The 27704-nt window shown below is 40.2% G+C and overlaps 2 protein-coding genes across 4 annotated transcripts in view; one reads left to right on the top strand and one right to left on the bottom strand.

Moving 5' to 3' along the window:
• BBS9 (Bardet-Biedl syndrome 9) overlaps positions 1-27340 on the top strand; it is a 465907-nt gene extending 438567 nt beyond the window's left edge. For 2 of the 3 annotated variants that reach the window (XM_060414770.1, XM_004007907.4), the window contains 2 exons: positions 26590-26700; positions 26911-27340. In XM_060414770.1, the coding sequence (XP_060270753.1) occupies positions 26590-26700; positions 26911-26942 (143 nt within the window). In that variant the 3' untranslated portion in view covers positions 26943-27340. Of the gene's footprint in view, positions 1-26589; positions 26701-26910 lie in introns of those variants that run through there. The other variant, XR_006059773.2, reaches the window with a different exon arrangement.
• LOC114108766 (large ribosomal subunit protein uL22) lies at positions 25862-26501 on the bottom strand. The gene has a single exon (XM_027968632.3). It carries the CDS (start codon positions 26464-26466, stop codon positions 25912-25914), a length of 555 nt encoding a protein of 184 aa, XP_027824433.1. The 5' UTR covers positions 26467-26501; the 3' UTR covers positions 25862-25911.
• Positions 27341-27704: the final 364 nt, after the last annotated feature.

Genomic DNA, 27704 nt, shown 5'->3' with positions numbered 1-27704 from the left:
TTTGCCTCTTGCTTCTCATCAGCCCTGTGACTGTGGTATGCAGCACATACCTGTGTAGGGCTTACTATGTGCCAGACACTTTTCTAAGCACATTACAAATATTAAAGCATTTATTCCTTTAGTCACCAAATGAATTAGGCACAATTTCAGAGAAGAAAACAAGAACTAGAGAACTGAAAGAACTCATTCAATTTCTCATACGTGTCCAGAGGTCTGCTCTACTAATTGTATGATAAGATCCTGCAGCTGAAGCAGGAAGATATTTGCCTGGTATCTTTTATTCTTTTCCTACCATCTTTCGTGACAGAACCAGGGATCCTCTGGGACCACATGGATAATCCTAGTAATTTCTGGTATAGGAAAAATAAGTTTATCTACTGGACTGAGAGTCATATAAAATACGTAGTTTTAGGAGAGGTTATATTTTGGAGGAGGTGGAAAGATGATTAATTTTTGAAACTAATTTTTATAGGAGTATAGTTGCTTTACATTGCTGTGTTAGTTCTGCTGTACATCAAATGAATCAGCGATATGTATACATATGTGGGCCTGCGTGCTAATTCACTTCAGTCATGTCCAACTCTTTGAGATCCTATGGACTGTAGCCCACCAGGCTCCTCTGTCCATGGAATTCTCCAAGCAAGAATACTGGGAGTGGGTTACCATTTCCTTCTCCAGGGTTTCTTCCTGACCCAGGGATTGAACCCGTGTCTTTTTAGTCTCCTGCAATGTCAGGCAGGTTCTTTACAACAGTACCCCCTGGGAAGCCCATGTATACATATACTCTCTTTTTTTTTTTTGATTTTCTCTTCCATATAGGTCATCACAGAGTTTGAGTCGTGTTCCTTGTGCTACACTGTAGGTTCTCATTAGTTATCTATTTTATACATAGCAGTGTATGTATCGGAGAAGGCGACGGCACCCCACTCCAGTACTTTTGCCTGGAAAATCCCATGGATGGAGGAGCCTGGTGGGCTGCAGTCCATGGGGTCGCACAGAGTCGGACACGACTGAGCAACTTCACTCTCACTTTTCACTTTCATGCACTGGAGAAGGAAATGGCAAACCACTCCGGTGTTCTTGCCTGGAGAATCCCAGGGACGGGGGAGCCTGGTGGGCCTCCGTCTATGGGGTTGCACAGAGTTGGACACGACTGAAGTGTCCAACTTAGCAGCAGCAGCAGTGTATGTATCGGAGAAGGCAATGGCACCCCACTCCAGTACTCTTGCCTGGAAAATCCCATGGACGGAGGAGCCTGGAAAGCTGCAGTCCATGGGGTCGCTAAGAGTCAGGCACGACTGAGTGACTTTTCACTTTCATGCATTGGAGCAGGAACTGGCAACCCACTCCAATGTTCTTGCCTGGAGAATCCCAGGGACGGGGGTGCCTGGTGGGCTGCTGTCTATGGGGTCGCACAGAGTCGGACACGACTGAAGCGACTTAGCAGCAGCAGCAGCAGCAGCAGCTGCAGTGTATGTATGTCAATCCCAATCTCCTTATTCATCCCACTTCTCTTCCCCCTTTGGGTCATATGCTTGTTTTTTATGGGAAAGACAATTTTAAAAAAAAATTTGAAAGGGCATTTTAAAGCCATTGTTTTTCTCTTCATATGGTAAGTTAATTGATATTTTCAAATTTAAAATGTGCAGTCTTTAAACCCCATTTCTTGAAGCTGCAGCTTACATTTGTTTCCTACTCTTCGTTAACAAGAAATGATCTCTGTTCAAAAGCAGGGTGCTTATCTGGCTTCTCCTGTTGTGTAACCTTATCTGACTTGAACAGGGCTGGCGTTAGGATGATTAACCACTCTGCACTCCAGGACTTGAGGCTGGTAAATATTTGTCTTTTTTATAAAAATGAAATGATTAAAAAAATAGATATTCCAACCTCTCCCAAGTAGAGGAGGACAGAGAAGAATTGATGCTACATGCTCTCTGTTGGCTCAGAGTTCCTTTCAACTTTTTAGGAGGAAGGAATCATGCCTGGATTCCATCATCTTACAAGAAACAGTTCCTCAGTATGTTGAAAGCCTTAGAGAAATGTCCCCTTTCTAAGAAGGCTAAAAGCCTGATTCTGACCTATCTTTCCCCTATCACTTTTTAATTGGCATTATTTGCAGTAATTTTGTATTATTATGATGCTTTCACATAAGTTACCATGTTTGATTTTCACATCAACCCTGAAATAAGAAGGGAAGCTATTACCACCATTCCACAGAGAAAACTAAGACTTGGAGATTTCCAGCAGTCTTCCCAAGATTGCAGAGCCAGTGGTGGGGCAGAGTTGGGAGGAGATGAGCACACTGGCCTCCTGGCTTTGGTGCTCGTTCTTCCCTGCCAGGCCCTACCCCTCAAATAGCACAGAAATACTAGGTATAGTCCCATTTATATAAAAATACTTGGTATTGATATATTTTACAAGTATATTTCAAATTAGTGGAAAGTTTTGGTGAAATTTAGAGTAAATTTTTTTTTTAAACGTAAGATAGATGGTTGTTGTTCAGATGCCCAGTCGGTGTCCGACTCTTTGCAACCCCATGGACTGCAGCACTCCAGGCTTCCTTGTCCTTCACCATCTCCCAGAGATTGCTCAAACTCATGTCCATTGAGTCAGTGATGCCATCCAACCATCTCATCCTCTCATCAAGAAATCTTAGAAAGCTTCCAAACAAGATGTCTTCCAGATCCCAGCAATAACAATAGTTGTTCAGTTGTGGCCTGGTGTGGAGCAAGACAATGTCAGGATTGCTTCTTTCTTTCACAAGTAGTCGCTTGTTTGCTTGTGCTGGCCCTTTAAGACCATTTTTTCACTTCTCTGCGTGTTTCTTTATTTGTGTGTGGCAAACTCTGTTAAAAAATTGTAGCCTGGTTTTGGCAAGTACTAGAAGACAAACCAGAAATCACATAGGAAGTAGAGTGTGTTACTACTTACCTTGTACAGTCTCTTGTGCAACAAAATATTACAGGTGTTTCAGGTAGGAATTTCTGTTTTTATGTTGCATTGCCTTTTAGGAAAGACTCATCACAGCCATGTTCTGAGATTCATGAGCTGTTAAAATCTCTTCCATATCAGTATATAAGCTTTCGTATTTCCTACAGCTGGGACAAAGGGAAATGGTATCGTCTACCATCTGGATTCAGAATATACTTAGCAGAGAAAAAGCATATGCAAGGTCTAGTATGAAGCACTGGAGTAAAGCCTGAAGGATGTATGCATTAAAAGTACCAGAACATGAAAATCCTCCGAGCTCCAAGGAGAGAGTTCAGCCTGGAGTTAGGCTGTCGCGTTTTGCAGTCTCTTGCTTTCCCACCAGTCTGCAGGGCTGTTTCTCCATGTTGAGAAGGCTCACGCTCACTCTTTGGCCCTAAGTTCTAACAGCTTGAAAGTCTTATGGTTGGGTATTCGTATTTAAAATCCCTAAAATAAAAGTGGGAAATTTTCGAGGGACCATCCTTTTCAGTATTTAGCTTGGAACTCATCCTGTCCTTCAGGGGCCTCCAAAGGCTAACTACTTCATCCTCTGAAACACTTCATTATGAGCTGAAAAGGAGCCAGGATGAAAGACCCTGTTCTCTCTGAGATGGAACACAGGACAGTGTGTTTGTCTTGCTCCTAACATGGCCAAATCAGCAAGCTATTCACCATCTCAAACTGGTCTTATTTATTTGTGTCATGCAAGAGAAATTTATTTTCTAAATTGTTAAGAGCTTGAATGTATTTATTACACTCTTTGGAAGGTTTGGCCCCAGCCTTGTCCTGAGGCGTTGAGATTTGTTTTCCATCAATTTGAGCCTCAAACATAAAAGAGTTTCAACAGTGGCTGGGATATTACCTGACATTTTAATGATTGAGTGAAGAGAAGTTAAATTACGAGATGACCTGGACAACAAACAGACTTCAGAATCCTTTTTCAATAGAGTGTTAGTGAGCTGCCCAGTACTCTGGATGGTGGTTTAAAAAAATATAATAAAATGTCAGCCAAGCTTTTTTTGAGACAGATTAGAGAATTACCCAATTCCCTCAACCTCTTCACTCTAAGTCTAAAGCAAATGTTTGTTTAAAATTTGAAAACCAAGCAGTTTGTGTTCAACTGGATGAATTTTATTCATTTGGGACAGAACAACAACCAAAAAGGTTAGTCTGTAGTGTTTTGTCTCATAGCTGGTGTATTCTTAATGAAGAACATTCCTTTGTGTGTCAGTGCTCAAAATTGGGACACCAAAAATGCAACAATTAAGTAAAAAGGTCTTATTTAGTTATCATCTGCCTGAAACTAATGATAAATATGAGTCAGTAAAGTTTACTGCCTATAGTTGTATGCCTGGCATATTGTTATGTGGATTGTCTCATTTAATCTTTTCAAAAATCCCAAGGTAGGTACTGTTATTCCCCCACTTTTTAGATGACTAAACAGAGGCTTCCATTGATTAGGTTCCTTGTCTAAGATCATACAACTGTGGAGCAGGAACTGAAGCCCCATGATTCTGGGTTGCAGCACTGAGCTCTTATTAGCACAGCTGATGGTTTTCTTTATGAAGCTCAGTTCATCCATATAATGTGGTCAATTAATGACAGGTTTGATGCTTTTAAACTGTGGTGTTGGAGAAGACTCTTGAGAGTCCCTTGGACTGCAAGGAGATCCAACCAGTCCATTCTGAAGGAGATCAGTCCCGGGTGTTCTTTGGAAAGAATGACACTAAAGCTAAAACTCCAGTACTTTGGCCACCTCATGCGAAGAGCTGACTCATTGGAAAAGACTCTGATGCTGGGAGGGATTGGGGGCAGGAGGAGAAGGGGACGACCGAGGATGAGATGGCTGGATGGCATCACGGACTCGATGGACGTGAGTCTGAGTGAACTCCGGAAGTTGGTGATGGACAGGGAGGCCTGGCGTGCTGCGATTCATGGGGTCGCAAAGAGTCGGACACGACTGAACGACTGAACTGAACTGAACTGAATGACAGGTCTACTGGATGACCACTTGAGAACAGAAAGCCAATTACATGGCATTGCCTAGCAGAGACAGTGGGAAAAATAGTCAATTTTTAAAATTGAAGTATTGTTGATGTACATTATTACATGAGTTACAGATGTACAATATAGTGAATCATAGTTTTTAAGGGTTATACTCCATTTACCTTCCCTGGTAGCTCAGTCAGTAAAGAATACACCTCCAATGCAAAAGATCACCTGCAGCACAGAAGACCCAGGTTTGATCTCTGGGTTCGGGAGATTCCCCTGGAGAAGGAAATGGCAACCCACTCCAGGATTCTTGCCTGGAGAATCCCATGGACAGAGGAGGCTAGAGGGCTACAGTCCATGGGGTCACAAAGAGTCAGACATGACTGGGCAACTGAACAATAACCTTTTACAGTTATTTTAAAATATTGGTTCTATTCACTGCTCTGTGCAGTATATCCTTGTAGCTTATTTTGTGCATGAGAGTTTGTACCTCTTAATCCCTTACCCCTATATGGCCCTTCCTTCTCCCCTCTCCTCACTGGTAACCACTAGTTTGTTCTCTGTATCTGTGAGTCTGCTTCTTATTTGTTATATTTACTAGTTTGTTGTATTTTTCAGATCCCACATATAAGTGATATCCTATGGTATTTGAGAAATTGAAAAAAATTTTAATGTGTGTATTTAGCACCCACATAATACAATTGTAAGGCACTTCAGAAGTAAGCTCATGGAAGTAGGTGGAACTGCAGTTGGATAGTAACCGAGACATAAGACTGCTTTTTTTTTTTTTTTTAATTTAAAGTGATTGCTATTCATTCTGTTCCCGAATGAGACTTTGTTTTTCTTTTATAAGTGATGGATACCCATTTGCTGCTCATAAGAGACCAGAGAAAACAGACAAATCCCATAAGAACTGAAACAGAGAGTGTCCTGGAACATTGTTAAAGGATAATTTCATTGAGGGGAAATTTTTTACATAAAATTGGCAGATGAGGGTTATTCATTTATCTCTTCTAGAAATAGCTGAAAGGGGGGTACAACAGAAATCATTCCAGTTCAAACATATAAGGAAATGGATTCAACCATGATGCTGAGATAATTTTGGACTTTTTCAGTTTTATAGGCTGAGGGTTTCCATGAATATAACTGAGACGCATGATTCAGTAACTTGGAAGGTTAGAGGTTTCATACACACACACACACACACACACACACACACACACACACACACACACACACACACACACACACACACACACACACACACACACACACACACACACACACACACACACACACACACACACACACACACACACACACACACACACACACACACACACACACACACACACACACACACACCCTGTACATTATTACCCATATCTTTCAGGATAGAATCTTTGGGAAAAGTAAAGTTTTTATTGTTTTCGTTTTGTTTTTTTAGTATTGACAAATAGCCATACCAACTGGTTTTATAGCAACAACTAGTCATGGATCATTGCCTTCAAAGAAAATGTTTATCTACCATTTATTGAAAGCTGTGTCTGTGAGAAGGACCATTTCTTTAATTCTAAAATGACCATTTTGGGTCAAGATATTTTATACTTGTATTTGGGGGGAAAGACTGTAAAGCACATTAGTTTCAAAAATAACTAGTTTTGCTGGTAGAATTAAATGATTGTAAGAGAATTTCTTCTCATTGGCAGAATGGAAGTTCACTGTATGTCTCAAATATTTATTTTTATAAACATTATGGCCTGGGCACATTAAGCCCATTTTCTTGTACATAAAAAGCCACTTTATCTCAGCGTTGCCTTGTTCCTGTAAAAACAGAAGATTGTTTTATGGTCTGTCTAACTGTATCTTTGCCTGACAAATAGACATCAAATAAAGAACCAATTGTTGTACCTTACTCAGAGACTTTTGCTAGATCTCCTTACCTGAACAGACCTCAGTAGTAACAAAGAGGGCCCAGCTGATAAATGACTGGTTTTGTTTTCATGAATGTTAGGAGAAGTATCACCTGCCAGGAGGGTTTATCTTGGACTCTGGGGGCAAAAACCTTTACTGGCTCCAGAATGATGACAGTCACTAATGTTTAAGTGATATTCTAACCTTTCCAAAATCATTTATATGATCCCATTTTATCCTTACAGTGTTTGTAGAAAATAAAAGCACATAATATACGTAGCATATACTGTTTCAGTTTGGTTTTTGCTCACATGAATTTAAAGACACACACAATATCCAGAAATATTTACTATCAACTTTTTGAGTGAGTGAGTGAGTGAAAGTTGCTCAGTCATGTCTGACTCTCTGCGACCCCATGGACTATACAGTCCATCAATTTTTTCCTACGTTGATATACTCTTATTTTTTCATTTCATATTTCTCTCTTTTTTTTTGTTATTCTCTGGACAGTTTTTCCTCCCACCCTTTGCAGAACATTCTGAGTATTTGTTTAGACCCTTCATTAAGGAAATATCCATTTTGGCTATTTAGGTGACATATATGGATGCAAAAACATCTGGCACAGTGTCTGACAAGTAATAGATGCTCAGTGTTGACTTTTTTTCCTCTGCCTCCTCTCCCTCTTTTTGTTTTTAGTTTGGTCTTTTGGTTGATAGTGTGGCATCAGCCCACACTTGATAAATAGTTGAATACATAGACATAGCGATAGATAATCTCTATCCATCCATTTTTCCATTTATATATCTTTGGTCCTTGGTTCCCTCTCTATATAGGTTTCTTTCCTTTAATCCTTGATATTCAATTTCTCTAATTTTCTTATGCATGTTGTTCAGTCACTAAGTTGTGCCTGACTCTTTGCAATCCCAGGGACTCCAGCATGCCAGGCTTTCCTATCTTTCAGCCTCTCCCAGAGTTTGTTCATATTCATGTCCATTGAGTCAGGGATGCTATGTAACTATATTTTGTATTTACTTATTGAGTAAACATATACAGAAAGCAAGTGTTGTTCTAATGATCATGTTTAATCGTGGGAGATACAAACCAGAGTAAGATAAAATCATGAGTCTGGCGTAGAAGATACACAAATAAATATATCAAACCATGCGTGATGTGCTCTCATAGAGAACACAGAGGGGACCTGTAATAGGGTTGAGAGCTAGAACCTGACTCTGGAATTTTGGGGATCAGAAGTGAATGATAAATATTATTACTCTATGTTGAGATTTCTTTTTGATAGTATGTTTTGATAACATTAATTGAATCTTTTGCATTCCTGGAGTAAGCTTTTCTTTATTATTGCTTTTTAAATGTAGTACTGATTTGCTAATGTTTTCATTTGAATTTTTGCATATATTTACATGCATAAGTTTGCCCTTGAGGTTTTTGCTGTGTGAATTTGCACTCAGGCCTTTGTGAGGTTTTCTGAGCACAGTCCTGCTAATTTTGGAAAACTGATCTTCGTGGTAATGTTAAATGTTCTACCCCTGTCCAGGATCCTTCTACTTTAAACATTTCCCCTATGAACTCATTTGAAATTTCCGAACTTTTAGAAGACTGCTGTGTCTTTTCTCAGTGTTGTTGGAAAAGGCACTATCTTCCTCTTTACTATTTTACTTCTTTCTAGTTGTAAATCCATCTACTTTATTGAGTCACCTCCTCTCCTTAGTAATGATATTCTATAGAAGCATTAATCAATTTTGAATTGTTTTTAAACAGTCTAAGGATCTTTTTAGACATCTGCCTTTACTGGTGGTTCTTTTAGTTATTTCTAGGCTGATTTCTTTTTTACTGAGATGAAACCTCAGTCATTTCCCCAAACCCTTTCATTTTTCTTTTAAGCATGAGATTAGGAAGGATCAGATGTTAAGAGTATGAGGTACACACAATGATCCTGTTTATTTATTTATTTTACTAAATAGGATGATCTAAAACTCTTATTCTTTAAGCAGTAATTCACAATTCCATTGCTATGTGTCTTTTATTTCTATCAGTGAGACATAAGCTTCTGGAATGGCTTAAGACTAGATTCTGGAGTCAGCACGTAGAAGATTCTTTCATTTACTGTGTGCATGACTTTGAGCAAATCACTTGAACTTTTTAGAGTCTAGTTCATCACCTGTGAAATAAGACACTGCTAACTACCATTTTAGGCAGCTGTGTAATAAGCAAACATGTAAAGTACTATGGTTAGCACAGAAAAAGTACTTTAAAATGGTACTAATGTAATTATTCAACTATCATAAATAAGTTTCTTATCCTGTCTCTTCATGTACCATGGTCCTCCTTTCCTATTGTCTTATAAAAATTGCATCCAGTTTTCACCCCTCAGAATCCATAGACTGGGCCTTCCATTGTCTGCATTGTCTGTACTGCACATTTCCACCTTGTACATCTGTATCTCTTAAAAAGCCCCTTCAATTTTTGCCTTCTGTCTTGTTCTTTACCACAGTGTATTTTGGTGGAAAATGCCTACAGCATGGAAGACTCAGGTTCTACTCCTAACAGGATCTTTGGCTGATTATCTGACCTTAGGTAGTCAATCTTCTTATCATTTATTTTTGTTACTATCAATTATCAAGCATGACTTTGTCTCTGATGCTTTATATAATGTCTCATTTACTCCTCACAATCATTTGTTTGGAAGGTGTTTTTTCCATTTTGCCAATGAGGAAACAGAGATTTAAAATTATTTAAGTAATTATTAGCAATTACTTAAGTATTTACTTTAGTAATTGCTAAAGTATTAAGTAATAATTTTAATATTAAGTAGCTTGCCCAGAAGCTGAATGGGCAGTTTTCCTGGACTCTGGGGATACGGATTTTTACCTACTCTACAACTTAGAGTGGTTAGGGCCAACCAAGGTCAAGTGAGATTGTTTCATAGACTGGAACACGATGCAGACAGAACAGTTCTTTCAGGCTAGTGTTTTCTCTTCTCTCCTAGCCACCCCCTTTTATTCCTAAGTCTTCTGACATGTGGATTATACCATGGGTTGGTTATTCTCATTCCCTCTGCATTTTTGTTTTTGCACCTTTGTTTTCCTCCGTCCTCTCCCTTCCTTTCGTTTTGTCTCCCATGGCATTTCCAGAGAACTTCCTCTCTTAGTGAGGTCTTACTCTGTGTCTCCCTTCCTCAGCCAGAGACAGCTTGCCTTACCAGCTCTTTCAGCTTACCTGTTTTGTATTTGACATCCATTTAAAAATGATTTTCATAGCTCAGTTATAGACAGTTTCACATCGTCCCTCTGTGCCTTTTTTTTTTTTTTAAGATTTGGTTTGAAGAAGGGTAAGGAAGTGCAAGATGTATAGCGGTAAGAAAGAAGAGAAACTGTTGGGAGGGGCTGCTGTATTCCATCTTCAAAGAAAGCAGAGCTGGGGTTAGTCCAAGCTGTTTTACTATTGGAAGAGAGTCATTCCACCATAGTTTGGACATAACCTGGCTTTTTATTGCCAAGAAAGTATAAGATGGAAATGGAGGTAAATGTGAATAATTCAAAATAATGTTTAACTTTGAGGATATTTCACCTTCTCTGGAATTAGAGATTTATGCTAGTCAAGAGTTAGGGAGGAATTCGAAATGTTTATGTTACCAGAGTGTAGAAAACATTGTCCAGTTGTTTATCTAATCCTTCATTGGGCTTGCTTTTAAAAACACGTTTTGATTTGAAGTAGCCTGGGAAAAATAAACTGTTCCAGGCCATAACTTGATGCCCCAGTGGAAATAAGATAGATCCTTTTTCATTCATTTTGAGAAATTTTCCAAGCAGACAGATGTCTTTGTACCTTCCTTTGCAGTTCCTCCACAAATGAGTATTATCAAGAACTAGAATTACAAGTGCTCTGTTACTTCTTTTTAACTTTAGCTTCTACAGAAATTACTACTGGGATCTTATTTCTTTTCTGGGCTGAACATTTTGTTGTTGCACCTACTCAGTCTCACAGATTCTCCGTGTGCTATCATCCAGGAAGATTCATTTCTTAAAGATGTGTATTAACTAACACAAGGAACTTTTTGAGAACATTTTTTGATCCACAGAGCAACCAGGTGTGCTGGGGAATAGGCATAAGAGATACTATGCTTTGCTCTGCTGTAATTATTTTCCAGTCTCCCAGTGGAAAAGGTAGAGAGTAATATGTAAAAAAAAGAAAAAAAAGAATGAATTTTGGTTTCCATTGCTTCTTCCTAATCCCTTAGCCTAAATTCATTCACTCAAGGCAACCAGTAATTATTGTGTGCTTCCTGTGTGCCAGGAACTAGTCTAGGGCTGGGGATACAGCAGCAAACAAAATAAAGACAATTGTGGAGCTCTTATTCTAGCAGGGGAGATGATAAACAATAAACATGATAATGTCGTGAACTACGTAGTATGTTAGAAAATAACAAGTGTTAGTGTTTAAAGGTGATAAGTACTATGGAAAAAGAAATGTCAGAAAGGTGGCAGTTACAAGATTATAATTTTAAATTGGGTTGTCAGGGTAGGCTTTGTTGAAAAGGCAACTTTTGAACAGAGATTTAAAGAGGTGAGGGATTTATCCATGCAGAGATCAGAGAGAGAGCTGTTCCAGGTAAGGGGAACAAGCCTAGCATGTTCCCGGGACAGCGAGAAAGCCAGTAGTGAGACTGGGTGATAAGAGATGCAGTTAGCGGGGTCAGATCATGCACGGCCTTTTGGCTGACTTTTGTTTTTTACTGAGTAAAGTGAGGAGGACCGTTTTGAAGAAAGTGAAGTGAAAGTCACTCAGTTGTGTCTGACTCTTTGCGACCCCATGGGCTGCCAGATTTCTCCGTCCATGGAATTCTCCAGGCCAGAATACTGGAGTGGGTGGCCATTCCCTTCTTCAGGAGATCTTCCCAACCCAGGGACTGAACCCATGTGTCCCACATTGCAGGTGGATTCTTTATTGTCCGAGCCACCAGGGAAGCCCAACAATACTGGAGTGAGTAGCCTGTCCCTTCTCCAGTGGATCTTCCTGATCCAGAAATCAAACAGGGGTCTCCTGCATTGCAGCTGGATTCTTTACCATTGAGCTACCAAGGAATAATATAATCTTATGTTTTAAAAGAATGTCTGCCTGCTGTATTGTGAATAGAATGTGGGGCGGGGGTGGTCAAAGGTAGAAATGGGCAGTCAGTTTGAAGTTTACACAGGTCAGTAATTCAGCAGTGGTTCAAGTAAGAGGTGTTGGTGGATTGCTCCACAGTGATAGCAGTGGTGAAGGTGGTGAGAAGTGATCTGATTCTTGATATATTTTAAATGTAAAGACAACAGAATTTCTAACAGAGTGGTCATGATGTGTGAAAGGAAAAAGAGAATCCAGAATGACCCTAAGAGTTTTGGCTTGAACTTTGGGCTTCCCAGGTGGTGCAGTGGTAAAATGTCTGCCTGCCAGTACAGGAAACACAGGAGACCTGGGTTTGATCCCTGGGTCAGGAAGATCCCCTGGAGTAGGAAATGACAACCCACTCCAGTATTCTTGCCTGGGAAATCCCATGGATAGAGGAGGCTGATGGACTGCAGTCCATAGGGTTGCAAAGAGTCAGACATGACTAAGCATGCATGCAGCATCAACTGGAAGGATAAAGTTGAAATGAGAAAGGCTATGGGGTGGAACAGGTTTGTAGGGAAGATCAGGAATACTGTTTGGTACATGTTGAGTTTTATATGCTATAAGATGTCCAAGTGGAGATATTGACTAAGTAATTGGATATACAAGTCTGAAGTTCAGGAGAGAAATCTGGGCTTGAGTTATAAAATTAGGAGTTGTCAGTCTGCAAATGTTATTTAAAGCCATGGATTGAACTTTGGATGGATAAAGTCACCAAGGGAGTGATTTTAGAAAAGAGAGGAGAGTCGAAGACTGAGTGCTACAAGTGTTGGGGCTTTTAGGAGTTTGGGAGGAGAGGAGGACCCAGCAAAGGGTGCTGAGAAGGAGCACAGAGTGAGGACAGAGAAAAATCAGTAGAATGTGGCATCCTGGAAGCCAGATGAAGAAAGGGTTTTAAAAGATGGTAGAACCATAGGCTGTGTCAAATGCTAATAGGCCAAGTAAGCTAAGGGCTGAAAACTGTAGATTTAGCAGCGTGAAGGTCATTAGTGATCTTGAAAAAAGCACCTTTTGTGGAGTGATAAAGGCCAGGTCTAGACTGAGATGGATGTACAAGAGAAAGGAAAAGAATTTAAAACATCAGATACAGGCAATTCTTTGGAGAAGTTTTGCCATCGAGAGGAGCAAAGAAATGGAAGAAAATGCAGGAAGTGGGGGTCACGATGCAGTACATTATTCCTGATTTGATGTTTATTGTCATCTTTTATTATTTATGTAGACCCCAGTCCTTGTACTTTCTTTATCAAGCTGTTAATTCCTAGTGGATACTGTTTTTTGCCAGGTAACACAACAGTTAAGGTTTTCCTTGACTAGTTAACAGGACAGTTTGCATTCCTGGAGTTCAAGCATATGTAACTGCTGCTCTCTGCTTCTGAAAATTCACCACCTTCCTTCCATTCAGCTTACATGAGAACCTCAGGCTTTTAGGTGAGGGAATTTTGACAATATAAGGCAAAGATGATCTGAATAATAGTAATATTCACTATTACAACACTTATGTATTGCTTACTATGAACCAGGTGCTTTTTGGCATGCTTCATATTAAATTAACAGGCTTCCCTCATAGCTCAGCTGGTAAAGAATCTGCCTGCGATGCAGGAGACCTGGGTTTGATCCCTGGGTTGGGAAGATCCCCTGGAGAAGGGAACGGCTATCCACTCCGTAACTCATTTAATCTTTCCAATTACCCTATGAGCTAGATACAGTTATCATCTGCATTTTGCAAATAAGGAAATTGAGGCATACAAAGATTAAGTAAACAGTTAAAAGAAAATAAATAAATAATGCTGAAGTTGGGATTAAAATTCTGACAGTCTAGCCCCAAAGTCCATGCTCTAAGGGCAATTGGAAAATTTTAAGAGAAAGATATTAGCTAGAGAGATTCCATTTTACACAATATCACAGTTTTTTAGAGTTGCTGGGCTAAGTTTTTCTGAGAAACAAGACAGAATATAGAAGCTGATTGGGCATTTCCCAGATTTACTAGACATTAGTGAACTGTTATCAGTGCATAATCTTGGAATGATGTGGAGAGCATTCTTCAAAAATAACTTTTATAAAGACCATATTTCCCATATATTTCTTCAAGCTTCATGAATAACTTTCCAAATCACAAGTATATATTAAACATACACTCTTTGCAAAAGAAAAAAAAATTCAGCTATTTTCCTCTATGTGTTTATTTTCCTGTGGGAAGCTTATTTGTTTTTCACACAGACTATAGAACCATCTTGAAATTAAAGTAGAAAGGATCATATATGTGAGCATAATACTATACTAGTTTTTAAAGGATTCTTTAAAATTCTTTAGCTCTGGAGATGAAATATGAAGTAAATGACTCTTTGTTAAACATTATTTCTTAGAACCTGGTGAGCACTGCCACTGAATCCTTCATTAAGAGTCCCTTCCTTTTCCAGAAGGACTTGCCAACACCCGTAAAGTATTCACTGGGAGAATTAAAATCATATAAAAGTAATTGGTGTTTGCTTCCTTCAAGGCATACATTTAAGTACATTGCTTTATTCCTCTGTTCCTTGGCTGCCTCCTATGTTTAGTAACACTAGGTCAGCAGACTTCCTCTTTTAAGGTTCATCTGCTGGCCATTTCAATTTCCCATGAGAAAGCAAACCTACCACTGTTTTACCCTTTTATCTTAATGTTTCATCCATTTATGTCATATTATCTTGTGGGTTTGCATTTCTCAGTAGTAATGGCCCTGCTGGTAAATAGAAAACAATGAATGTGATTGTCCACCCCTGATCATCATCACCATTTGAGCCCTTTTAAAATTCCTATTGTAATCTCAGTAGAGTGGTTATCTAGGAGAGTGGATTATTGGTGATTTCATCTTAAAAAGAATGTGTGCACTGTTTTTCAAGTGACTTATTTTAGTGCCTCTTTGACAATTTCGGCTTTGACCATTGGATCCAGCTACTAATAGAAACATTCCACCGCTGGCCTCCGTTCCCCATTTCTGTTTTCACCTGAGCGTGTTTTCGAGCATCAGATATAAATTCATACCATGCTCATGGCTTGTAGTTTCATGTGTAATTGGCTGTAACGTAATGACTAACGTATGTTGGAGGTTAGTACTGAAAATAATGGCCCAGCATTTACTGGGGGCTTATTCTGTGCCAGACTCTGTGATAACTGTATTACGAGCATCGACCAAATTAATCTTCTTCTCTCATAAAGTGAATGCTGTTATTTTCTGCATTTTAGGAAAAAGGAAACTGAGGTCCAGACTCATGTGACTTTTCTCAAGATTTGATGATACTTGCCATGTCCCATCTCGGATATCCCTTCCCACGATCAAAGGGATGGTTTATCATCTCGTGTACATTTCCCTTCTCTGCAAAATATGGCCTTGTTTAATGGGCTATTGTAGACATTTATCATTAGATAACGGAGTTGTTTTGGAATGAATCCTGAGTACTTGTTTTTGCCTGCGTGCTAAGTCGCTTTCAGTTCAGTTCAGTTCAGTTCAGTTGCTCAGTCGTGTCTGACTCTTTGCGACCCCATGAATCCCAGCACCCCAGGCCTCCCTGTCCATCACCAACTCCCGGAGTTCACTCAGACTCACGTCCATCGAGTCAGTGCTGCCATCCAGCCATCTCATCCTCGGTCGTCCCCTTCTCCTCCTGCCCCCAAACCCTCCCAGCATCAGTCTTTTCCAGTGAGTCAACTCTTCGCATAAGGTGGCCAAAGTACTGGAGTTTCAGCTTTAGCATCATTCTGGTGTCCAATTCTTTGTGACCCTATAGACTGTAGCCTGCTAGGCTCCTCTGTCCATGGGATTCTCCAGGCAAGAATACTTGTTCAGGTTCCTCACTTTTGAGAGAGTATGATGAAACAGGCACTCTCCAGAGCCACTGTGTGCTTCACCCTTTCCCTAAACCTGTTTATAACTTAAGCGACCCAGCTGAACTCTTGGTTTCAAAATCTCCATCCATCTAGTCTCTGTCATTTTTAAAAACAACACAGTTTAGTCAAGATTATGGCTTTTAATTGGGTTGTGGAAAGAAATTCAAGTTGAAGAAACGTTGCCAGGATCACTGGGGAATTAATAGCCACTTGATGCAAGAGGGAAGCTGTGAAGAACACTGGCTCTCTTATTATGTAGTGTCCAGGCAAAGTAGAATTATACGCTTACTGTTTCATTTTTTTTTTAAAGAAATTATTATTGCAGAACTATTGGCTTCCTTTTCTTTCTCAACTGTAGCTATAATGTTTTATTTGTGCCTGTGTACTTCTGAGAGAGAGTTGGTCTCTGAAGAGGGAGTTAGGAGAGGAAAGTATTTGAAATGGAAATGTCTTAAAATTATGTCTCTTTCCAGTTGTACATTGGATTGCCTTAGGATTTAGAAACAAAATGGAAATTAAAAACCACAATCACCTTCTTTTAGAACAAAAAAGTGCTATACTTATCAGTATAGAAAATATCTAGCTGAAAGACAGTGGCTCTTGCATTTCCTTGCAGAGTGCTCTAGACATTGATCAACTGGCAAGGGAAAGCAATTATTAAGTTTCTCTTCTTCCCCACCTTCTCACAATGGCTGGGTAATCCTTTTGTGTTCCTGTTTGGGGGATTTAATGGCCTTGTTAACATGTGGGAAAACATTGTGATTGGAGACTTTAACAAAATAGTGAATAGTCCTTTTTTTTTTTTTTAAAGTTCCATGTTTATGTTCTTACTGGGTGTGTGTCTTTCCAAGTACTCCAGGTTAAGAACTAAATGTGTTAGAAAAACAGATGTAATGCAAATAAATCAGAGAGTTCTCATTTCCTTCAGTGAACAAAGCTCTGAGTTCCTGAGCAGTAATTTTATGCGACCTTCTCTCTATATCAGAAGAAATTGTGCTTACTCCACTTCTTTCTCCTGAATTCTATTGTATCACATCTGACTAATGATCTATAGGGCCAGACAATTCACCTACGTATTATAGAGGGTCATAGTATACTAACACGGAGAAGGCAGTGGCCGCCCACTCCAGTACTCTTGCCTGGAAAATCCCAAGGATGGAGGAGCCTGGTAGGCTGCAGTCCATGGGGTCGCTAAGAGTCGGCCACGACTTCACTTTCACTTTTCACTTTCATGCATTGGAGAAGGCAATGGCAACCCTCTCCAGTACTCTTGTCTGGAGAATCCCAGGGACGGAGGAGCCTAGTGGGTTGCCGTCTATGGGGTTGCACAGAGTCGGACACGACTGAAGTGACTTAGCAGCAGCAGCAGCACACTAACATACTGTAGAGCTTACTCTTACCGACAGTTAATTGGGGAATTCACTTTATGAAGCCCTGTTTACAGAGTGACATCTGGAGAAATTCTTAACCTGGATCAGTTCCAATCTGTAGGATTTATGGACTGTGCTTGATTTTTTTGTAAATAGGACTTTTCTCTGCTTGGTACATTCTGTTTACATAATTATCAGTGGATGAAAATTGCTATGTTCCTGTATTTCTTAATCCTTTGTACTGAGTGGACCTACATTCTAAGTAGTGGTCCAGCTAAAAAAAAATACCTGGACACCTATTATTATTCAAGTTGTGGAATCATCTTAATGCCAGGAGAACCCTACTCTGTTAAATCTAGATTCTCTGACTGAAGCCCTTATACCCCAAGGGACTTAATATTCAGCCATTATGAGAATTTTAGAACTTGCTGAGACACATGTTAGACCCCTTAAAATATATTAGACTCTCTTTTATTCACAAACTTGGTCTTGTGAGATGTGAAATGGAACTATTTTCAAACATAGTGTGCATACCCTTGAACACATATGAAGTTCTTACTGGGTGTGGGGAGATCAAAGTTTGTTATTAGGCAGTGGAACTGAACTCGCAAGCATTCTATAGGGATCATTTTGGATACATATTACAGTGACCTTCACCTGCCTCCCTGTGGTTAACCATTATTATCTGTGTTAAGTAGTAGATAAGCTACCGTCTATGCAGTCAGCATGTCATCTGGAAACATATAGAGAAAGAACAGTTACAAAATAGATTTAAAAGAAACACAGAAAAACAAATATCATATGTTGGAACTGAAAACCTAAGACTTTATTGAAAGATATTTTTTCTTCTGTTTTCCTGAGTTTTGAACTTGTAAAATTGTACCAGATTAAGGGTGGTGTGTCTCCACATTACAACCAAAAAAAGGATCTCATGGAAATGAAGATGAGAAAGATGTCAACTAATACTCTCCAGTTCCTCCCTCAGAGAAGCAGCAGCATCGTATGATATCAGTCTGATTTGTCACGCTACATGCATTCAGTACTGTATTAGATTCTTGAGGGCTTCATTTCCAGGATGGGCTCTGGCTGTTGTGTTTTTAACAATCTCCTATATGCGTGTTTTTCTGTAGTATTTGCTTAGTAAGTACCTCTGTAAACCCAATTTCACAGAAATCTTGGCCATCTAAAATGGCTCTTAACTACCTTCCATTGCAGGGGGGCACAGGTTTGATCCCTAGTTGGGGAACTATGGTCCTGCATGCTGTGGGGTGTAGCCAAAAATTTAAAAAAAATTGAGAGAGAGAGAGAAGACTGAAAATCATAAAGAAAAGAAAAGATATAAGCAGACAAGAGTTTAAAAATAAAGTGGCCCTTAAGCATAGAATAGGCACGTATGCACACACACACACACACATATACCCATACCATCAGTCAAAAAAATTCCAACAAGCATAGCTTTACCAATTATAGTGTGCTCTTAAGGAAAGGTTAAGTCCAAGTACAAGATAGATTGGGCCCTTTGATTTGAAGTCCAGTGTGGAGGAAGGGAGGTCAGTGGAGAATTAATCAGGTGAAGCGCAGCCCCACTTCTACTCCAGAGCTTTTGGCTTTTTATCTCCATGCCAGCCCTTGTATAAGTCTTTATCTGTATTTTATATACAATTCTTCCTGGCCATATACCTCCTACTCTGCATCACATTTTTCTAACTGCTATTCTGTTTTTTATTCTTTAATATTTTATTATCTATACCTTTGGTAAGTCACCCCAAATATCTTTTGTAGAAGTATACACACACAAATATGGACGATGTTGCTAATTCATCCTCCCCTCCCCACTGTTCCTTTTCATCCTCTATCTCCTTCCCTCTTTTACCCACTCCTCTTCCTTACAATCTTCCATTTTGTCCAAAAATTGCTAAATACACAGTTAAAATTGGTTCCCAAACATACTATAGGATTTTTGACCTCCTGTAGCTTATATATATATATATGCATTTATATTAAACATGTAATTTTATTTACTTATTTATTTTTGTTATTTGCGATTGTGCTGCATCTTTGTTCTCTAGCTGTGGAGAGTGGGGCGCTCATTGCAGTGGCTTCTCTCGTTGTAGGGCATGGACCCTAGGTGGGCTTCAGTAGCTGTGGCACCGGGGCTCAGTAATTGTGGCTCCCAGGCTCTAGAGCGCAGGATCAGTAGTTGTGGTGCGGGGGCTTGGCCGCTCTGCAGCATGTGGTGCCTTCCTGAATCAGGTTGAATCCATGTCTCCTGCATTGGCAAGCAGATTCCTTATTACTGAGCCACACAGGAAGCCCTCGAAAAAAAATTAATTTTAAGAAAATATAAAAATGAGCAAAGTAAAAGAGAATTATCAGGAAAACTCTTATGCTTGTCTATATGCCCTACATGTGGATGTGTGTGCACATTTACACAGAGAGACAGAGACTGAGAAAGGATAAAGAGTAAAACTTTTTTAAATAGATACATTTTCAGAGAGCTTTTTAATACTCATAGTTTCTGATTTGAGAGAATAACATAGAAACATGTATATTACCACATGTAAAATAGATGACCAGTGCAAGTTCGATGCATGAAGCAGAGCAGTCAAAGCCAGTGCTCTGGGACAACCCAGAGGGATGGGGGAGGGAGGGAGGTGGGAGGGGGGCTCAGGATGGGGGACACATGGCACCTGTGGCTGATTCATGTCGATGTGTGGCAAAAACCCCACAATATTGTAAAGTAATTATCCCCAATTAAAATAAATTCATTAAAAATTTGTTTTAAACGCTCATAGTTTCTTAGGGAAGCTTTTCATGTTTAAGATAGTGAAATATTCTTTTCAAAGCATCTATTCCCCACACTTCACATGAATTAAAAACCTTTGAAATGGAATCTGAATGTTAACCTCAAAAGTACTTTATCCATCAAGTAAATCTTGATTAAAAGAAAAATGTCATTGGTATATATTTTTGAGGTTTTTGCTGTTTTTAATTTTTAGTGGCATTTCAGGCATATGAACAGAAGATTCTTTGGCTGGGAAATCAGAACAGGGTGTCTGTGGTCATTTATGATTCTCAAAGTGTCTGCTTGTTTGATTCCTTTTAAACATAGGAAGATAAAAGAAGAAAAATGTTTTTCCTCCCTGAAGGAATGGAATATTTGCACCCGTATACTCAGTTGATTGCAGAGATCTCTGTCACAAGAATATAAATCTACAAAGTCCTAAAATACACCCAAAGAACAGCTTGCCAACTTTCTGGGTTTTCTGTATCATTAAAAGGAAGTACTGGTCAGGACAGCCAACTTACAGGCAAATCCACTGAGATCTTTCTGGGAAAAAAAAGGTGGTTTTGAGAAAGCGGTAATGGCTTAGCAAGCAGGAGAACCAGGCACAAGCCCTGGAATATAAGGGGCATCCACTACCCTCTCTGAGCCTCTGCTTTTAAATGAAGGTGGTTGCATTAAAACCTAAAGTTCCTTCATTCCTCAGAAATGGTGTGGAAAGTACGTTTATGCCAAGAAAATTCATAGATGACAGAAATGGTAAAAGGTACTTTGTGCTGAGCACTGTGTTCAGTGTATACAGTGTCACATAATCCGCACAAAAGGCCTCATTAAGACCCTCTCTTTACAAATGGGACAACTGGTAACCTGCCTGGGTGTGACAGCTAGCCCCATCCTGACCCACTCCTGGGAACACAGTCTAAGTCAAGACTTGCTGTTGGCCACCTATCCCTTTCACTGTCCCCACCATTCAACCGCCCACCTGGTGTTTTGTTAGAGGAAAAGATGGACAACTGGAAACAATCACAAAACATGGGGAACTCTGAAGAATTTAGGAAAAGAAACTGTCTTTTTTTCCCCCCAATCTAATCATGAGAAAAACATTAAACAGTTTCCAATAGAAGGGCATTTTGCAATATACCTGACCCAATACTTGTCAAAACTTCAAGGCCACCAAAAGTAAGGGAAGTTTGAGAAGCTGTCACCACGAAGAAGAGTCAAAGGAGAGAGGACAATTAATGCCATGGGGTTTTCTAGATGAGATCCCGAGACAGGAAAGGATGTTAAGTAAAAACTAAGGAAATCTGAATAGACTATGGATTTTAACTAAATGTACCCATATTGGTTCATTGATCGTAACAAATGTACCATACTGATGCAAGATGTTAACAACAGGAGGAAATGTGTAGAGAATATACAGGAATTCTTTGCATTATTTGCCATTTTTTTCTATACATCTAAAACGGTTCTAAAAATTAAAGTTCATTAAAGATAAACTTACCACTGCCCAAACAAAAAGAGCATTTTTAACAGTAGGGCAAGCAATATTCTTTTAAAGAACTGCTGCTATTACTCCTCCTCCTTGTTACTATTGTTATAGCAATACTGTCAGATGATCTGACTGTGTTAAATGTCTCTAGGAACATTTAGAATTAGGATGCTGTATGAAACGTAGCTTGAATTAGGCCAGGGATTGGCAAACTACTTACAGCCAGTGGGCCAGATCTGACCCATTGCCTGCTTTAATCAATGAAGTTTTATTGGAACATCGCTAATGCTCATTCATGTTTTCATTTTGTCTTTGGATACTCTTGCACTACAATGGCAAAACTGAGACCAGAGACCAGAAGGCCCACAGAGCCTAAAAATATGTGCTTGTTCAGCGAACCTCCTGTTCAGGCTACTTGAGTTACAAGGTAGCGAGGCAGGTAAGCTGGGCCACCAGGATTCATCTGGGTCAGAATCAAGTGTCTGTCAAATAGAACTCGGCAGGTCAAGTAGCATGAGTAAATAGAGCAGTCAACTCCAGAGGAGGCCACGTGGACCCCTTCCTTACAGAGCTGATTGAGGACTGAGGGAGCTGATGCATTGAGCATTCACGACCAAGTGCCTAGCACACAGTAAGTCCACGGCACTATGATTTCCAGATCAGGAAGTCCCTGACTTTCCCTTGCTTTTGCCCATAGGTCCTCTGTGACACACACACCCAATGTGTGTTTAGATAATTTCATTCGGCTGTGGTTTTTTTTCCCCTTCTCCTCTGATGTGATGGCATCTAAGCCTAGGGTCCTTTATCTAACATCAGTGGAACCCAGACTCCACTTCCCAGATGGGCTTCAGATTTTATATTTTATTTCTCTCCTTTTACTGGCTACTCCGGAATTTTTAACAAATGTTTTTTCCTAACAAAAATCTCATCAGATATACCCATCTGCCCTTCTTAGCAGATTCTAATTCAGTAGGTGTGGATGGGGCCTGAGGTTGCATTTATAATAAGCTCCCCAGCATATCTGGTGCTGCTGGCCCGGTGATCTGGCTTAAACCAGTATGGCTAAAGAGGCCTTCTGACTTGCTGGATCTGCCTTCTGCTGCCTGCTAACTGAACTAAACTTGCCATTTTCTTTCGCAGGGTGTCTAGTTATCAGAAGCAGCCACCCTACTCTGTAACCCTTATAAATGTTGCCGTGCTACAGCTACTTGATCTCCCAGTCTTGACCTCTAAATGTACATCATCCCAGTTAAACATGGATGAAAGCTTAAGTGATTACATAACACAACTTAGGATGCTGTATGAAGAGTGGCTTTCTGTGAGCCTTGGCTTAGGCCATGGACTGGCAAACTGCTTGTTATTCCCAGTCTGTTTACCTCCAACCATGGAGCCCCTATTTCATACAGATAGATGGGTGATCTAACTTCAAATTTTCATCTCGAAGGCCTACTTTTTAATACTACTTCCCATGCCAGTGATTTTTGCAAGAAAACAGACCTGAGCCAGAAATTAAAGTAGCATTTTATTTGGCCAATTCAGGGAAGGGAGGATGGGGAGAAAGGGAAGCTGGTCAAGGAATTATGAGCACCACTCTGTGGTGCATCCTGCCTGCCTGACCACTTTTCTCAAAGAGCCAGGAAGAGGCCACTCAGCACACAGCATTTTTCTGGAGGCTGGCAAAAAAGGAATAAGAATTCAGAGTCAACCCTGGGAGAAGTGGTAGGTGAGTTCTCCACCAGGCCCCCTCCCTTCCTCCGTTTCCCATTGGTCAGAATGCCAGAGCTCCCATGCTACTGTTCCTGCCAAGCTTGAAGGGGCAGAAACTCCAGGCACATAGTTGGTCAGTCTGGCCACACGGAGATATCTGAAGAAAAGAGGGTGGCATTTCTAGGGCATGTGACTGGTCAGCCCTGCAGTGGGATTTGAAAGATTCATCATCTCTCTGTACTCTGGACAAAGCAAAACTTTTGTGCCAAGGACAAGAGATTATATATGTTGTAATTCATGTAATGTAGAATCTACAGGATAGTCTAAAGCAGCTGAGTTTTCCCTTGTGCCTTCTTACTTGCTCCAGTATTGAGTCAGCTGGGATAAATGGTAGGCACTGATTAATCAGTGGAGACTTGCCTCTGCACACATGGCAGCTCTGCTCTCTGATCACGGCACTCTCTCCCATCTGTTGGCAGGAGACACTTCTCTGCTCTCAAAGTTTTCTTGTGTGCAAAGGTAGCTGCATTAGTATAACGTTCCTGTCGTCATCCTGCTTCTTCCCTCTGCCTTGGGGGTGGAGAAAGGACTTAATCTGATTTATGAGTCTAGAAAGCCACTCTTTGGCCTATTTTCTTGGGGTTGGTGTTCTGTTTTGCAGGGATCACTCCCTTCTTTTTTGGAGAAGGAGATGGCAACCCACTCCAGTATTCTTGCCTGGAAAATCCCATGGACAGAGGAGCCTGGCAGGCTATAGTCCATGGGGTCACAAGAGTTGCTTAATGACTAAATCACCACCACCACTCCCTTCTCTCTCTTCTTCCTGTCGTTAATCTTACAGAGGTGCCTCTTCCCCACCTCCAAATACCCTGTTCCTTTTTTCTCAGTTAGATGAGGGTCCAAGAGAAGAAGGGCGCTATCTCTTGGGCGTCTCCATAGTCCCACAGTGGCTCGGAGCCTGTCCCTGTCCTCACAATACTCTAAGCAGTGCTCCTGGCAGCAGGTGAGATGAAACCTGCTGGCACCCAAGACCTTCCCACCAGGTGTCTCTGACTGATGCTGCAACTGGGAGCCATATAGTAATGCTCAGATAACACAGGCTTTGGGAGTTGTCGGGCTTGGGTGTGAGCTCTGTCTTACTCCTTAGGAGCTGTGTGACCTTGGCAAAGACTTAACAAGAATAGCTTTGGGAAGAAAAATAAGTACAGTGTACAACATGTTAGAACATTTCCAGGAAATGATGTACTGATCTCATGAGACCTCCGTTTTCCTATCTGTAAAAGGAGAATAATATTATCTGTTTCATGGTGTGGTTTGTAGGAACTAAACAAGATAATATAGGCAGAGTTATCATCACTGAGAAAGTGTGTAGTAATGATAGTTATTGTCACTATGATCTGTAAGTTTGGGAAAGAGATTAAAAATAAACCTGGTCTTCCTTCTGGATAGGGCCCTAGCTATTTTCAGATATAGCTGGGTGAGTTCCATTGCATTGATGGATAATTCTAACATTTCCTGTTTGGGGAACCTCTGAGGCAACCTCTAATTCTTATTTTATGAGTGTGGAAATCCTTGTCTCTCAAGTTTCCCTCAACATCGATTTCTTTTTCAGAGTTGATACAGAGGGATGGATGATCAGGTGTATTTTTCTTCAGACCTGGGATCTGGCCACTTCCCTCTCACTTGAATGATGTGGTTTACAAATCAGTGCTGCTGGTACCCTCGCTTTATAAACCCCTCATGCATAAAACAAAACTTGAATATGGAGGCTTTGGACTCAGCATAGGAGAAGCCTCAGAAAAAGAAATAAAAATCACACTTCATTTACAAGACGAATGGCTTTGGGAAAAAACATGTACAGTATACAGCATGTTAGTACATTTCCAGAAAAATGATGGCAAATTAGTCAAATCAAGTTGCAGATATACTCAGGAAGTTCTCACATGAGTTTTCCATACAAGATTTTGGTGGATAAAATCAAACAACTTATACTTAATATTTTAAAAGTGCAGTTGTGCCAGCTCATCCTCAAGTCACCTTGGAATTGACTTGGAATTGAAAGCTTGTAAATGCAATTCATGGTTTTGCTGTTGAATAATAAAGTGTTTGTGTCTGTGCCAGAAGGTGTTGGGATTCAGGAATAGACTCAAACACCAGAGAAATATCACCATAGTCACCATCTCAGAATACTAGTGTCCGTTCTCTTGTTCAAGGAAGGTTTCTTTTCCTCATGGTTAATGTGGTTTGTTTCTTTTATAGTTTCTGATGCTCTGATTCCAAAGGGAATTTCATACTATTATTATAATTACTATTATAGTATGGGTATCACATATACTATAGATTTTGTCCATTCTGAATTTAAAAAGGATAAATTTGAAGACAACACCATTGCTGTTGTTGCTGAGTGATCAACAGTGTGTCTTTGAAGGCAATAACTCATTTCCAGCATTTTCTCCAAAAGAAATATATTAAAGATGATTATTATTTTTTTGCTCAACTCCTGAAGATTGTTGTCTCATCATTTATTATCTTCACCACTGGTACATTCTTTTTTTTTTTTTTTTTTTTTTTTTTTTTTGCTAACGCTTGAAATACATTTACTAATTAAGACAACCAACAATTTTACTTTTATTTGCATTTATTTTTTGCGGCATTTATTCCCGGGCCATAAGTTTTTGTTTCTTCAGTTTCTTCTGGGATATCTTTTTCTTCTGTGCAACCTCCTCTTCTGGTTTAGGAACAATCTGTTCTTTTTCAGTAAGGATCATCTCAATGTGGCAGGGAGAGCTCATGTAGGGGTTGATCCGACCGTGAGCTCTGTAAGTCCTGCGTCGCATCTTGGGGGCTTTGTTCACTTGGATGTGCTCAATGACCAGAGAATCTACATCTAAGCCCTTAAGTTCAGCATTACTCTCTGCATTTTTGAGCATGTGTAGTAAAAATTCAGCACTCTTTTTGGGCCATCGACCCTGAGTCCAGCCCCACTGTTTGGCCTGTGCACACCTGCCAACTCCACCGTTGTAGCGGCGGAACGGCACACACTGCTTCTTTAACGTGACGTCCTTCAGATACTTGGTGGCTTTTCGGATATGCATACCCTTTATGGCCTGGGCAGTTTCACGAGTGTTCTTAAAGTGTACACGAAGATTTGAACCTCTTGATTTGCATGATTTTGTGGGGTTTTCTGGGTCAAGTGAATAGCGCACCATTTTTAGGAGTCACCTCAGGCCGCTTACCGGAAAAGCACCACTGGTACATTCTTAAGCTGTTGTTGATGTCTGGAAAGATTGATATTTCTGTTCTTTAAAATATTATTTGTATTTTTCAACTAGGTGGCTGTGCTACAATCCCAGAATCAGACCTAGAGGGAAGAGCAATAGAACAAGACTCCTCTGAACTGTTTACCAACCACAAACACCTCATGGTGGAGACTCCTGTACCTGGTAAGAGAAGGGGTGGGCCTCACAAATATGTCAGAACAGTGACACTCTGGTCGGCTTTTGTTTTGTCATACCAAAAAGCATTTTGCAAAATTTCTTGTTTTCTAACATTTTATCCTTCCCCGTGACATTGATGCCGCTGAATTTGATCATTTGTATATTCCTTTCGATATTCAGATCTTTTCTCTCTTTTTCTCTCTTTCATTTCCCCAGAAGTTTCACCCCTCCAAGGAGTCACAGAATAGTTGAAGTAGAGTTGTCTGAATGAGGGGAAGATGGCCTTCCAAAGGTTGATCCTGTGTGGACCTCATGCCAAGCACAGAGGAAGACCTGGCCCAGGTGCTTCATCCAGCTTACCTGCCAGGAGATAACAGTGTGTAGAGATGGGGATCGGGACTTCTCATTTTTCTAGGAGGACTTATACTAATATGGGCAAGGCAGCTGGACTTGTCTTACCAGGAAAGGATGTTGCTGCTTTTTGGTCATCTGTATGATTTCAGCCACAGGATATAGTGAGAGGATATCTTCTGGGGACAGACTTTATAATGCAAAGACCTAGATCCTATCTGATACCCCAGTTTTTTCCACAGAATTCTTATATAGTAAATATATCGAGTTTAATAAACATCTCATTGTCAAACAATATCTTGGATTTAATTTATAATCAGAGGGTTATATAGTTGATATCTTTATTTAATGGGAAGAAGTTGAATGGACCTAAAAATGTTGCTGGGCTTTCCAGGTGGCTCAGTGGTAAAGAATCCACCTGCCAATGCAGGAGACACAGGAGATGTGGGTTCAATCCCTGGGTGAGGAAGATCTTCTGGAGGAAGAAATGGCAACCCACTCTAGTATTCTTGCCTGAAAAATCCCATGGACAGAGGAGACTGGTGGGCTGTAGTCAGTGGGGTCACAAAGAGTCAGACATAACTGAGAGACTGACCATGCACGCAAAAAAAAGTTACTACTCCACAGTAAGACTTGAATATGGTTGTTTTATAAATGAA

The sequence above is a fragment of the Ovis aries genome, chromosome 4, assembly GCF_016772045.2.
Source record: "Ovis aries strain OAR_USU_Benz2616 breed Rambouillet chromosome 4, ARS-UI_Ramb_v3.0, whole genome shotgun sequence".
In the NCBI taxonomy this organism is placed as follows: domain Eukaryota; kingdom Metazoa; phylum Chordata; class Mammalia; order Artiodactyla; family Bovidae; genus Ovis; species Ovis aries.
The sequence above is the reverse complement of the archived record's forward strand: the minus strand, read 5'-3'. Positions and strand labels throughout refer to the sequence as shown.